The sequence below is a fragment of the Dendropsophus ebraccatus genome, chromosome 1 (assembly GCF_027789765.1).
Source record: "Dendropsophus ebraccatus isolate aDenEbr1 chromosome 1, aDenEbr1.pat, whole genome shotgun sequence".
Lineage (NCBI taxonomy): Eukaryota > Metazoa > Chordata > Amphibia > Anura > Hylidae > Dendropsophus > Dendropsophus ebraccatus.
The window spans coordinates 220,306,954-220,320,512 of record NC_091454.1 but is presented as its reverse complement, the minus strand read 5'-3'; the positions used below and the strand labels follow the sequence as shown (position 1 = coordinate 220,320,512).

The 13,559-nt window shown below is 43.0% G+C and overlaps 1 protein-coding gene across 1 annotated transcript; it reads left to right on the top strand.

Annotated features, from left to right (window-relative positions):
• Positions 1–34: 34 nt before the first annotated feature.
• On the top strand, positions 35–12,383 carry LOC138784663 (extracellular calcium-sensing receptor-like). Its single transcript, XM_069960299.1, has 7 exons — positions 35–126; positions 2,528–2,683; positions 3,810–4,101; positions 7,064–7,894; positions 9,947–10,174; positions 11,261–11,384; positions 11,470–12,383. Exons 1-7 carry the CDS (start codon positions 35–37, stop codon positions 12,381–12,383), a joined length of 2,637 nt encoding a protein of 878 aa, XP_069816400.1.
• Positions 12,384–13,559: the final 1,176 nt, after the last annotated feature.

Genomic DNA, 13,559 nt, shown 5'->3' with positions numbered 1-13,559 from the left:
TAACTTGGCTAGCTCCTGAGACCTCGCTCGAAGAATGGGTCCCAAGAAGAGACAGGAATCAGATCTGGAAGCAGTTCGAGCCCCCTGCCCCTGCATCTCCACCCGACGAAACTGGGGCAAGTTATTGTATGTGACCTGAGGTATACAGATACATCACATACAGTAAGCCTCTTTATGTCCCTATACATACTATAGCTCTGTGTGCTCATGTGGTGCAGCCTTCCAGCAAAGTTTCATGAATGATCCAGGATGCTGCAGGATCCAGCTTCAGGGTCCACCCGCCAGTCTTCGATATTGGAGGGAATCAACATCATTAAGTAATACTGCTACCTAATGGCCGTAATAGTTATCTGCCATCTATTACAGAAGAGAGAGAATTATTACAGCTCTGCAGTCCCTTCCTGACTCATTGCACATCATCCATCTGTCCGGTGGAACAGGTAGACTGGTAGAGGCCCCTACAGTGGCGGAAATGGCTCCACTGGTCCCCTCACACTCCTCAGGTCTACACAGAGGAAGAGGGCTGCACTCATGGTGGTAGTAGTCTATCATCTGGGCTTACTTCTTGTAGTATGTCTGGTGGTACGAGGGTGAGATGAGCTTGATGGTAGCAACGGAGTAAGTCAACCAGACTGATGTTGGAAAACATAACAGTCTTTTACTGAGAAAACTTGACAGAGAAGGTTTAGTCTCTTAAAGGACAAGTGCCATGAAAAACTTTTTCCCAGTAATTGAAGCACATTACAAAGGTTTATAACTCTGTAATATGCTTCAATCACCTATCTGCCTCCCTTCCCTGTCTTTTCCCCCCTCCACCCCCCACCAGGAAGTGCATTAAACTCACACAGACCTGATTACTGTCCTCACCGTCACCAAGCTCTTCTCTCAGCTCCTTCTCCTGTTACACTAGCCTCCCCCCTCCCCTGCCTTGTCAGGTGACTCAGCTTGTTCAACTCCCATTGGCTGAACAACTGCAAGCCATCACTTGTCACATCTCACTTGCTTATCTTCCCTCAGACTGACTCCGGCACATAGGCAGCTCCCCCCTCCCCTCATACCCTCTCTCCCCCTCCCCTCATACCCTCTCTCCTGCTGTCATGGACTCAGTGAAGGAGTCATGTCACTAGAGAAGATAAGCTGAGCAAGCAGAGTCACCTGACAAGGAGGGGGAGGGGGAGGCTGGTGTAACAGGAGCTAGAGCAGCCCTCCTGCTGATGACTCATCCTCACAAGAAGGAGCTGCTGGGGGAAAAGACAGGGAAGGGAGGCAGATAGGTGATTGAAGCATATTACACAGTTATATAACTTTGTAATGTGCTTCAATTACTGGGAAAAAAGTTTTTCATGGCACTTGTCCTTTAAGATAATAAAGTAGTCGTGTGATCTCTAGAATGGGGAGGCCATCCTCGGGAAGAGATGGGGCAAATTTTGTGTGCTGAAGTCTTGGACAGTCTATACTCTCCTTTAGCCTTTCTCCTGAGTTGTAAGTATTAGTTCTGAATATCATCACTGACATAGTCTTCACTACTTGGTTCCCAGTAGATTAAATGTAATATAAGTGAACTCAGGAACGGCCTGAAGCCCTGGAAGGCCCTGGATGGAAGTTGAGGTACTTCATCTCCATGCTTCATAAAATTCTCTTTAACATTTTACTAGATGTGTATTCACGATGTTTAGGCATATCCCCTCAGAAGTCTAAGTAATGCCTCAAGTAGGGTGTGTGGTGAGGCCTAGCTTTTATTGAGAAAGTTGCCAAATGAAAATATGACTGAGAAATCCAACAAAGATTGGGAACACACAGGACCCGTCTTAGACTAAAGCGACCATCAAGACGCTCAAGCATTGTACATTTTATGCAGATGACTGCTTAACATACATTATGCTCAAGTAGAAAGACACCACAAACTATGCAATTACATAACATAAACAGATAATAAGTAACAAGTAACAATGACGGAACCTTGATGTTCAGTGAGCAAACTGGTATTTAATCTCACTGTGGCACCAGTAAACCTTACAGAGCGATCAGTGACCTCATATGGACTCCACTAGCGACTGGCCTAGGTACAGACAACCTCAAGTTGGTGTAGTCACCTTTATATAAAGTATTCCATGGTATTCCAGATGTTTGTTTTGGGTTCCTATCTCCCAGCTACATAATACTTCAAAGCGCATCTGTTAGTTATTGTTGGTCTGAAATGTGTCTCTTGTAGGAACAAGATATCATGGAAGTTTTGTCTAAGCAAAAAAAAATGTGGCTTCTTTTCAGGGGTGTGTTGAGGCCTATGGCATTCCATGAGGTAACATTAAGTGATGCTAACTGCTTTACTGGGGGAAGTGCTGGGAAGTGGAAATGTAATTCACAGTCATTGGGTCAGACTGAATTCTTATTATTTTATTGCAGGGTTTTCATTTATTGCTGAAGCTATACACCATCTTCCCCATCTATCAATGGCTCTACATCTGACATCACAATTCCCACAGATGATGTGGATTCCAGTTATTTTTTGTATCTTCCATGTCTGCAGCTGCATTGAATCTAGTTGCAGACTGACCGGCAGCGCGCTTACAAGCATTTCTTCATATGGAAATATAATAATCGGGGTGATGATGCCTATTCACATTGATAAAACATATCCGATTATCAATTACAAGGAGAGGCCTGGTCCTGCCATCTGTAACACGTAAGGATTCTTTCTTATCTACAGTACAGATGCTTGCTAAGGTTTCAGGTCTAACAATGCCTCTATTGTATTAAAGGGGTCTTATGGACTTAAAGGGGAACTATTAACGGGTAAGACGAATCTAACCTGCACATATGTCCCTATAGATATGTACCTACAGGATAGGCAGTAGGAATGTTTCTTTCTCCGTTTCCTCACAGTTATCTATGTGCTCCATGGTTTGGTAAGATCGATAGGAGCACTGGAAGGAGAGGGGCATTAGGAGTACTGCCTGCTCCAATAGAGTCAAGCCCCGTCAGGCTGTATTCACTAAGAGACTTGTGCCTCTTAGTGAATTCATCTGGGGGAATGAGGGTGGGGCCTAATCTACCCCCCCCCCCCCCACACACACACACACACTAAGGGTACTATTTCACGGGCCGAGGAGGGCCCAATCAATGATGTAAACGAGCGCCGATTTGTTAGATCGCCGCTCGTTTACTGGGCCTATTCCACGTCCCGATGATCGTTGAGCGAGGGCTGCAGGGACATCGTTACCGATGTCCTTGCAGCCCTTGCAGCATACATTACCAGTCAGGTCTTCTGCTCTGCTCTGTCTTCCTCCCTGGGTCCCGCACGCTCTAGCTTCAGAATGGCCTGTCAGCTGACAGGCCTTTCAGCCAATCACAGGCCGTGGGGGTCCCGGTTTGTGATTGGCTGAGCGCTCCGTCAGCTGACAGTCCATTCTGAAGCTAGAGCGCGCTGGACCCGGGGAGGAAGACGGAGCAGAGCAGAAGACCTGACAGGTAATGTATGCTGCAAGGGCTGCTTCTCAAATCGTCGGTCGCCCCCATGCACCGCTATTCAACCGTAGTGATGCGCGGTGGGACAACAATGATTTTAGGTCTGGCCCTAAATGAACGATCAGCCGATGACACGATCATTGGCTAATCGTTCTCTCTATTCCACCAAGCGATAATTGGCCGAATGGGGCCGATTCGGCCCATTATTGTTACTGTGGAATACGGCCCTAAGACTATGGACAAACCCTCACCATACATTAATACCATATACATGAATATTGTGTCAGCGCTATTTTACAAAATACAATATTCCAGAAACAATAACTTGTCTGTGTTGTCCTCAGCTTTAAGTTAGATAACTATCAACGCGCCCAAGCCGTGCATTTTGCAGTGGAGGAGATTAGCAAAACCCCCAATTTTTTGCCAAACATCACTTTGGGGTTCCAAATCTTTGACTCCTGCTTAGTCCTCCAGAGAGCAGTGTCAGGAACTCTACAGATGATCAGTGGACATGGACAACCTCTGCCCAACTATCGATGTAACCAGAACACCCAGCTGGCTGCAGTGATTGGACATTCTACATCTACATTCACAATCTCACTTGCTTATGTCCTGGGACTATACAGGTATCCACAGGTAAGTAGTTGGGCACCCATGACACTAATGTTCTTTTGATATTTGTTCCATCCAGTGTTTGATCATTACATGTCATAGGATCTCTTGGCTTGCTTTCTGAGAATTTAGAGGTGTCTCCATTGATAATATGGCCTTTGTAAAAAAAATATATATATATTTCCTGTTAGTTTTTTTTTTGTTTTTGTTTTTGTTCCTTGATATTGTTCAATTCCTCATTTTCCCTGCACATTTAGTTGTATTCGCAGTATAGATGTCTAAATTCTCATGATCACAAGTAAGACTGTGTTCATGTTATGATTTGAACTTATCCTGAACCTCCATTATCATGTCCATGCTTATTCATATCTCAGCGTGGTCTTCTGCTTGGAATATCCACCTGAGGCTGTGCTTATGGCCATGATTAGTGCTTGCATTCTGTATTTCATTTCAGTACATCTGAATCTGTATAGTCTGGGAAAGAAGGGAAAGGGGGGACATGATTGAAACCTTTAAGTATGTTAAAGGACTAAGTAAGGTTCAGGAGGGGAGTGTTTTTAGTAAAAAAAACCAAGCTCAAGAACAAGAGGACACAGTGAGAGGTTATCAGGGGGAAAGATCAGAAGCAACGTGAGAAAATATTATTGTACTGAAAGAGTAGTAGATACCTGGAACAAACTTCCAGCAGAGATGGTTGGTAAATCTACGATAACAGAATTTAAACACGCCTGTGATTAACATATACACTCACCGGCCACTTTATTAGGTACACCTGTCCAACTGCACGTTACCACGTAATTTCTAATCAGCCAATCACATGGCGGCAACTCAGTGCATTTAGGCATGTAGACATGGTCAAGACAATCTCCTGCAGTTCAAACCGAGCATCAGTATGGGGAAGAAAGGTGATTTGAGGGCCTTTGAACGTGGCATGGTTGTTGGTGCCAGAAGAGCTGGTCTGAGTATTTCAGAAACTGCTAATCTACTGGGATTTTCACGCACAACCATCTCTAGGGTTTACAGAGAATGGTCCGAAAAAGAAAAACCATCCAGTGAGTGGCAGTTCTGTGGGCGGAAATGCCTTGTTGATGCCAGAGGTCAGAGAAGAATGGGCAGACTGGTTCCAGCTGATAGAAAGGCAACAGTGACTCAAATAGCCAACCGTTACAACCAAGGTAGGCAGAAGAGCATCTCTGAACGCACAGTACACAGTATGGGCTACAGCAGCAGAAGACCACACCGGGTGCCACTCCGCTCAGCTAAGAACAGGAAACTGAGGCTACAATTTGCACAAGCTCATCGAAATTGGACAGTAGAAGATTGGAAAAACGTTGCCTGGTCTGATGAGTCTCGATTTCTGCTGCGACATTCGGATGGTGGATCAGAATTTGGCGACAACAACATGAAAGCATGGATCCATCCTGCCTTGTATCAACGGTTCAGGCTGGTGGTGGTGGTGTCATGGTGTGGGGACCAACCCGTTACTAGCATGGTGTACCTAATAAAGTGGCCGCTGAGTGTATCTATCCTAAGATAATAAGAAAGAAAATACTAAAAGGGCAGGCTAGATGGACCCAGTGGTCTTTTTCTGCCGACAATCTTCTATGTTTCTATGTTTCTAAGTACATGCTGTGTGGTTTCGTGTTGTGCAAACAGCTGTAAACAGCTTGATTTCCTCTGTTTTGTTAATTGCTTTTCCACCACACCTATCTCTTCCCCTGCTGAGTTCCCTCTGCTCCTCTAACAGTTATTGACATCCTTCCTGTCACCTCTCTTGGTTTTTCTGGGGTTGCTGGGATGTCTGCTTCTGGTTCATTCATGCTTGGGGAAGATTCCTGACATTTCATATACAGGTCTCTCACCCACACCTGATTTCTTGCTATTACTTTTTGTTGAGTGGCTATTGTTTTATACCTTGTTTATTCTGACCTCTGCTTATAGTTATATGGATATTCTTTTAGTTCTGATTTTGTATTTTGCTGCCCGATTGGTTCTTACACTTGGTTTATTTCTTTGTTTGTCTTGTATATATTTTGTGTATTCATTTGTGGTTTAGAAAGGGGCCATTGTCAAGTTGTTCTGTACCACTCAGGGTAGCTGAGGCACGCAAGTAGGGACAGTTGGGTGGGCAAAACATTTGGGTTTCGCCCACATTTGTGTCTCCCCTCTTCCTCCTGAGTTTCCAGCAGCATCTATTGGCCTAACAACCATGTTAAAATATTGTCAAATTGAGATGTCACTTAGTATTTGCACACACTGGCATGGCCACATTCACTCAATATAGTTAACTAGTAAATACTTTTGGACTGTTTCCTGAATATGTGTGTAAAATCAAGTAAATAGACATTTATGTGCGGGAAGACGCCTAAACATAGGTACTAGTTGACTACATTTAGACTAGAGATGAGGGAATTTATAAAAATCATAATGATTCTTAAGCTTAAGTCCCTTGCTCTGTCCCCTCTCCTCTGTCCCCTGCCACTGTTAGAAGCTTGTAACAGTGGCAGGGAAGAGAGGGGAGGGAGAAGAGCTTGCGGCCGAACACCACCAGTGGCCTTCCTTCCCTTCCCCGCCAGCCTCCATAGCCAGGTTATCCCAGAGCCCCGATGGTTATCAGACAGAAAATTCTTCCTCTGAAGAGGGGGATTCTTTGTCCGAAGACCTCTAAATTCTGTGGTCATGCCGATTTCAGTATCTTTAGGGTAAATCGTCAGCATCAGAGTGCAGCAGAAATTTCTGTAAACAAAGTAAAATTATCTAAAAAAAAAATCTTTCTAGTGTACATTCCTGAGCTAAAATCCTATTTTTTTGTAATTGGAGAAAGACTTTTCCTTACCGTCCAGTGTTCAGAAGCAGGAACTCCCAAAAGACTAAATTGCCTTCTTCTGTCAAAACCAAATGTAAAAATTTCAAACAAAATCAGTTTAAAATAAAAATCACAATAATAATTCTCACTGATCAATGATGACCTTGAATTTTCCAACAGGTTAGTTTCTTTGCCACAAGTGTTATACTAAGCAACCGTATTGAGTTCCGATCATTTTTTAGAACAGTCTCCAGTGATGCCTTCCAGTCTCTGGGTCTAGCAAAGCTGGTATTACACTTCAGATGGACCTGGATTGGTTTAATAACCATTGATAATGACTATGGGCAGCAAGCTCTCCAACTGGTCAAGAGGGATATACTAAAAGCTGGGGCCTGTGTGGCTTTTACAGAGACCATAATCTCCAGTCGGCAAGATCGAAATGCCCCACATATTGCTCAGGTGGTTAAAAAATCGACAGTCACAGCGGTGGTCATCTTCTCTACTAACATAGACTTAAGCTTTGTACTTGATGAAATGCTGAGGCAGAATGTCACAGGAAAAGTATGGATTGCCAGTGAGGCTTGGTCTACCACATCTTTCTTGTCAGTTAGTAAATATTCAAGACTTCTTCTCGGAACAATTGGTTTTGCCCTCCATAGTGGAATCATATCAGGATTTGGAGATTTCCTCTACAGGATCAATCCATCCATGTCTGTGGGAAACCAATACATAAAAATATTCTGGGAACAGGTTTTCAGCTGCAAATTCCAAGACCGGACATCCACTGAAGTTCCATCAAACTCATCAATAAAAGAATGTACAGGCCAAGAGAGTCTTGAGGGCATCCGGAACAATTTCAATGATGTCTCTAGTCTTAGGGCCTCATACAATGTCTATCTAGCAGTTCATGCAGTGGCAAAAGCTCTGAGTGATTTGGGTAAATGCAAGAAAGGAGATGGACCATTCCCCAATGGAACATGTGCTGATATTGTGAATTTTAGGCCCTGGCAGGTTAGTGTGAGCTCAGTGAAACTATTTTGACAATGTTCTTACAAACATATAAAAGATTTCTATGTACAATTTCAGCCAGGAGGCCACAGATTCCAAAATAGAAGCAGATCCCAAAGGTGAAGCTTATTTCTATCAGACATTTATAATTTATCATGTAGATATGCCAGACATGTTGTAATACCCCTTTAATATACTTAGAAAACCTATAAGTGGGCGTTGCACAAAATTCAGATCTTACACTTTGCTAATTGTCCTGAAGTCTGATAAGTATGAATCCACAACACCGCTTCACAGTACTGCTTCATATACAGTAGGGAAGTTGCCATTTGTAAATCACAACTAAGGGTGCTATTACATGGGCCGACAGCGGCCCGATCAATACTGCTAGCGATGTCTGTGCAGTCTTTGCCTAAACAGTTTTACATTACCTGTCCATATTCCCAATCTCTTCCTGCACTGGTATCCTTCAGTAATTACCTGAGCGGCCTGTCAGCTGAGACAAAAGCTGCATTACACAGGACCAGGGAGGAAGTAAAAACTGTTTGTTGAATCATCAGCCATTGGCAATAGACGGTCGGAGCCCGATGGTTTTAGGTCAGGGCCTAAAGAAATGATCAGCTGATCATTGTTTCATCAGCTAAATGTTGTCTCTATTAAAAGGAGCGTTAATCTGCCAAATCGGAACAGTTTATTGTAATAGGGCCTTTAAGGTGCATCCGTCATCAGTTTTAAGCCCCTGAAGATGCAGACTTAACTTGGTATGATAGTCGTAAGTGGCCTGATGTCCATCATACCTTAAGAGAAGGGGTTGGCGGCTTTATACCTCTGAAAAGTTTTTAGGTGAGCCCATGGGTGTCAAAAAAGTGTTCTTCATGTTCCATTATGCCACTGTGCCACCACACTTCCTCTTGTGCCTGGATGCTCCTAACCAGAAAACTGCCAAAAGTTCTGCTTTTATAGAGATGATCACACTTACTGACTATCTATTAATCACATGCATTTGATTAGCATCCGGTTGCTACATACCCAGTTACTTTCTATGGAAGCCATAAAGATGTGATCATGTACTGGTTCTGCATTCTAGTTTCTGTTAAATATTTAAATTGAAAGTGGAATTATATGTGCAGTTTTGTGCATCAGAGGTTGTGGTTTCCTAACTCTAAGGAGGGACATTTATTAAGACTTTAAATTAGGCCCCACCCCCTTACCCCTAACCAAAGAGGCCGTGAGCATGACCCTGTGCCCGGTAGAGCAAATCTATACCTGCTTCCAACAGGTGTAGATTTAGGCTATGTTCACACTACGTATATGTCCGGCCGCAAAACATATATGTGTAAAACTCCGGCTGGGATTTACGCAAGTTGCGGCCGGCTACGTACGGTCCGCGAACTTACGCCCGTAAGCTACGTACGCTTCCTGAGCGGCGTACGTAGCGATCTGACAGCGGTCTTTTACTTGGATATCTTTGGCTAGCCCCGGACACCCCACAGAACCTTTTGGATCGGCAAATCAAAGTGTAAAAATAAAGATATTACCACTCCGTACGGGACCGCATGTTACGCTACGGGCATAAGTTACAGCATTTCCGTCCCGAAACAATGGTCTGGTTCATTTTTTACGGCACCGCATACGATCCGGGCGTAAGTTCGTACTTAGTGTGAACTGTGCAGCCGTAGATTGTATACTTTCCATTGTACGCAAACTACGTAAATCTCCAGCCGCTTTTTCACGGAGCGCGCTACGGCCGGAAACTTACGTAGTGTGAACCTAGCCTAAAATCACGATTTATGCTTATGAGCGGGGAATATGGTAGGCATATGCCAGCGAGACGGGACAAATCTGTGCCTTTTCCCTGGCATAAGCTTAAGGCACAACAATGATAAAGCCCCCCCCCCCTAAGACTTTCTAAAAAAAATAAATTAATTAGTATCATGGAAAAAATAAGACAAAAAATGATTTATTAGCCAAAAGAAAAAAAACTTTATATCTGGTCATGATGGAAACACTGTCCCAATCTATCTGATGATTGATAATTATATAATTTCCACACAGCTGTTGCATTACATGAAGAAGTTACGCCTTAACACGTCCGATGGTAGACAACTCTTTTTCGATGAGAACGGAGATCCACCTGCTGTGTACGATATAGTGAACTGGCAGCTGAGCCCTGAAGGAAAACTCCAACAAGTCAAAGTGGGCAGCTATGATACCAGTATAACCAGTGGGGACGTCTTCACTATTAACACCAGCCATATACAGTGGGGAACTGGAAACCACAGGGTGAGTTGTCTAGAAATTCCTTACAGACTTACCTATCAAATTGTTGAACACTTTCACCATGGAATAGGGATTGTCGGAATATCCAAATTACTCTTATTACTCTTCCAGCCATAAAAATTAAAGGCGTCCTTGCAATATGTCATGAATGTACAGTGTTGCACACTTTTACACATTTTGGGGGTTTCCAACCTGCATAACCTGCATCCCTACAATCTGCACACCTGCAAGCCCGTACTTTGAAAAAGTTGGCGATAGCCGAAGAAACATGTTAGTATGGCTGGGCTCTTTTAATCTTTGTCCTTGTGCCCCGTAGCACTTTTTTTGCTGATTCTTTGGTCTGACCTCCTACAGTAAGGGATTAGAGAGCGTATACAAAATTGCTCATTAGCTTTCAGGATAGCGAGCGCTGCTACAGCCACCATCCGTCAGTAACGTATGTTATTTTAAATCAGACAAATTGCTACGCTTCTCACCTAGGAGAGTCTATTGTATTGGGGTGTTTTGTGCTTATCCCCAAATACATAGTAAACTCGAAAAAAAAGTTTTACTCTCTGGGTGCTTGCACTAGTGACTGCAATCGCCCGCACTGGGTCCGTTGAGTGAAGGTAGCCTTCGATGTGCGATTAGCACTGCACCGCACACGGCAAACCCTCCGGAGGCAAGTTTGACACAGGGCAAATTTTTATCTCACTTATTGGTGTACATATTCAGGGGGTATATATTTTACTATAAGACGTAAATAAAAGTTAATTTCTAACCTATGAGAAAGTGGTATATTTTCTAGTTCTCTTGAGACAATTCTAATTCCTTACATCTTTCACATCTTTTCAAATAGGTGTATTAACCATTTCCATCCAATGTATAAAAATCCCTACAAGTGATAATGTGTACGACAGTACTAATGATGTGTGCATGCCAGACAATGGTTGGATGATCAATAGGGTGAATATCCAGGGCAGGAACATCACACAATTTGCTAAAATAAAGAAAGATTGTAAGTTCAGGAGACTGACACTAGATTTTACTTTTTGTAGCCATTACCAGCTATTTATTTAAAAAATATTGTTTCACTAAAAAATTTCTTAGGTCCCTGTGTCAGTTTGTAGCCCCAGTTGTCCACCTGGCTTCAGGCAAGCAGCCATAAGGGGTGAACCTTTGTGCTGTTTCCAATGCATCCCTTGTTCTTATGGAGAGATAGCCAACCACACAGGTAGGATGTCTTACTTCTTGAGTTCATTGTAAAATTATTTGTAGAACACAGTTTTAACCATTTCAAAACTTTTTTTTTTTTAAAGATTCACTACAATGTACAAAATGCCAGTGGGATATGTGGCCAAATCCAACCCAAGATAATTGTATTCCCAAGACCCAAGAATTTCTTTCACATGAAGATCCACTGGGTGTCACCTTAATGGCTACTGGCATCTTCTCATCATTGGTTCTTGTGGTGATCTTTGCAATTTTTATTCGCTATAGAACAACCCCCATTGTTCGAGCCAATAACTACTTCTTAAGTTGTCTTCTCCTGGTGTCATTATCCCTCTGTTTTTTCTGCTCTTTAGTCTTTATTGGTTATCCCCAGTATGAGATCTGTCTTTTAAGACAAGTAACTTTTGGTATTGTATTTGCCCTTTGTGTCTCCTGCATCTTGGCCAAAACCATTATGGTAGTTGTAGCTTTTAAGGCCACAAGACCTGGTAGTAAACGAAGACATTGGACTAGACCACGTGTATCATATCTCATAGTCATCTCATGTATCCTCATTCAGATCTTTCTTTGTATTATGTGGCTGACATTCTCTCCTCCCTTTTTAGAAGTCAAATCAGAAAGTAATTCGGGAGTACTGATTATTCAGTGTAATGAAGGGTCACCTTTGGCTTTTTGGTCAATGCTTGGCTACCTTGGTCTTCTGGCCTCCATCAGCTTCATTGTGGCTTTCTTGGCCAGGAGACTTCCAGACAGCTTCAATGAGGCCAAGTACATCACCTTCAGCATGCTGGCCTTCCTGAGTGTCTGGATGTCCTACATTCCCGCATCGCTCAGTTCCCGAGGAAAATATATGGTGGCCATGGAGATCTTTGCTATCCAATCATCAACCTGGGGTCTGGTTATTTGCATGTTCCTTCCAAAGTGTTTCATTATTGTATTTAGACCCGACATGAATGCAAGAGAGAAACTAATGGCGAAACAGAAAAATCTGAGTAATTGAATTTAGAAATTTTCTTATTTCTACCTGTGATTACATTATTTTTTAGGTCTTGTAAAAAAATTGTATTTTTGAGATACTTGCTTCTTAAAAAAAAAAAATGTTGACTTGCCAGCTGCAATTCCTTTTCTAAACTGCTAACACTGTTAAAAAAGCATTCCGAAATTTTTTTGTATCCGTCCCCCTGCTGCACGTGGGTAAGTATATGCGCCAGTGCACAGCTGGGGGGCCCCTCTTCTATCTCCTTGTCGATTGAAGTCTGAAAGTCCCTCTATCCTATAAAGAATGCATTGGAGAGCATGACATCTGGCCTACAATCAACATGGAGACAGAAGAGCGGGAACGGGAACGTGCGCAGGATTTAAATAGTGCCGCAGGCCTGTAACAAAGTCACGCCGCCGGACACCGATCATTGCTGGTGAGTATACGTGCCTAGCGCGTAACAGGGGGACAAATACATTTTTTTTCCGGAATACTTCTTTAACCCCTTGCCGCAAAATGATGTTTCAAATATATGTTCCTTCAAATCGCTCTATTCCCAGGCTTATAACGCTTTTATCCTTTGGTCTATGGGGCTGTGTGAGGTGTCATTTTTTGCACCATGATGTGTTCTTTCTATCGGTACCTTGATTGCGCATAGGCGACTTTTCGATAAATTTTTTATTACAATTTTTCTGGATTTGATGCGTCCAAAAAGACGCAATTTTGCACTTTGGGATTTTTTGTGCTTTCGCCGTTTATCGTGCGTTATCAGGAATGTGATTAATTAATAGTTCGGGGGATTACGCACGTGGCAATATAAAACATGTTTATTTATTCAGTTTTATTTATAACATGGGAAAAGGGGGGTGATTCAAACTTTTATTAGGTGAGGGGGCTTTTTTATTAATAATAACACTTTTTTTCCCCACTTATAATAGAACCCCCCCTTGGGGTAGCGTTATCCCCCCTGGGGTTAGGGTTATTCCCCCTGAGGGACTTCTAGTATATACTCACTGATCTCTCATTGAGATCTATGCAGTATAGTTATACTGCATAGATCAATGAGATAGGCACTGGGTTGCTTTCGGCTGCTGCAGCCGAAAGCAATCAAGTGCGGAGCGAAGATCAGCATCATTACGGCGCAGACCCCGGCCGGGTAAATAACATGGGGATCGATCCTCCGCATCAACGTCTTGG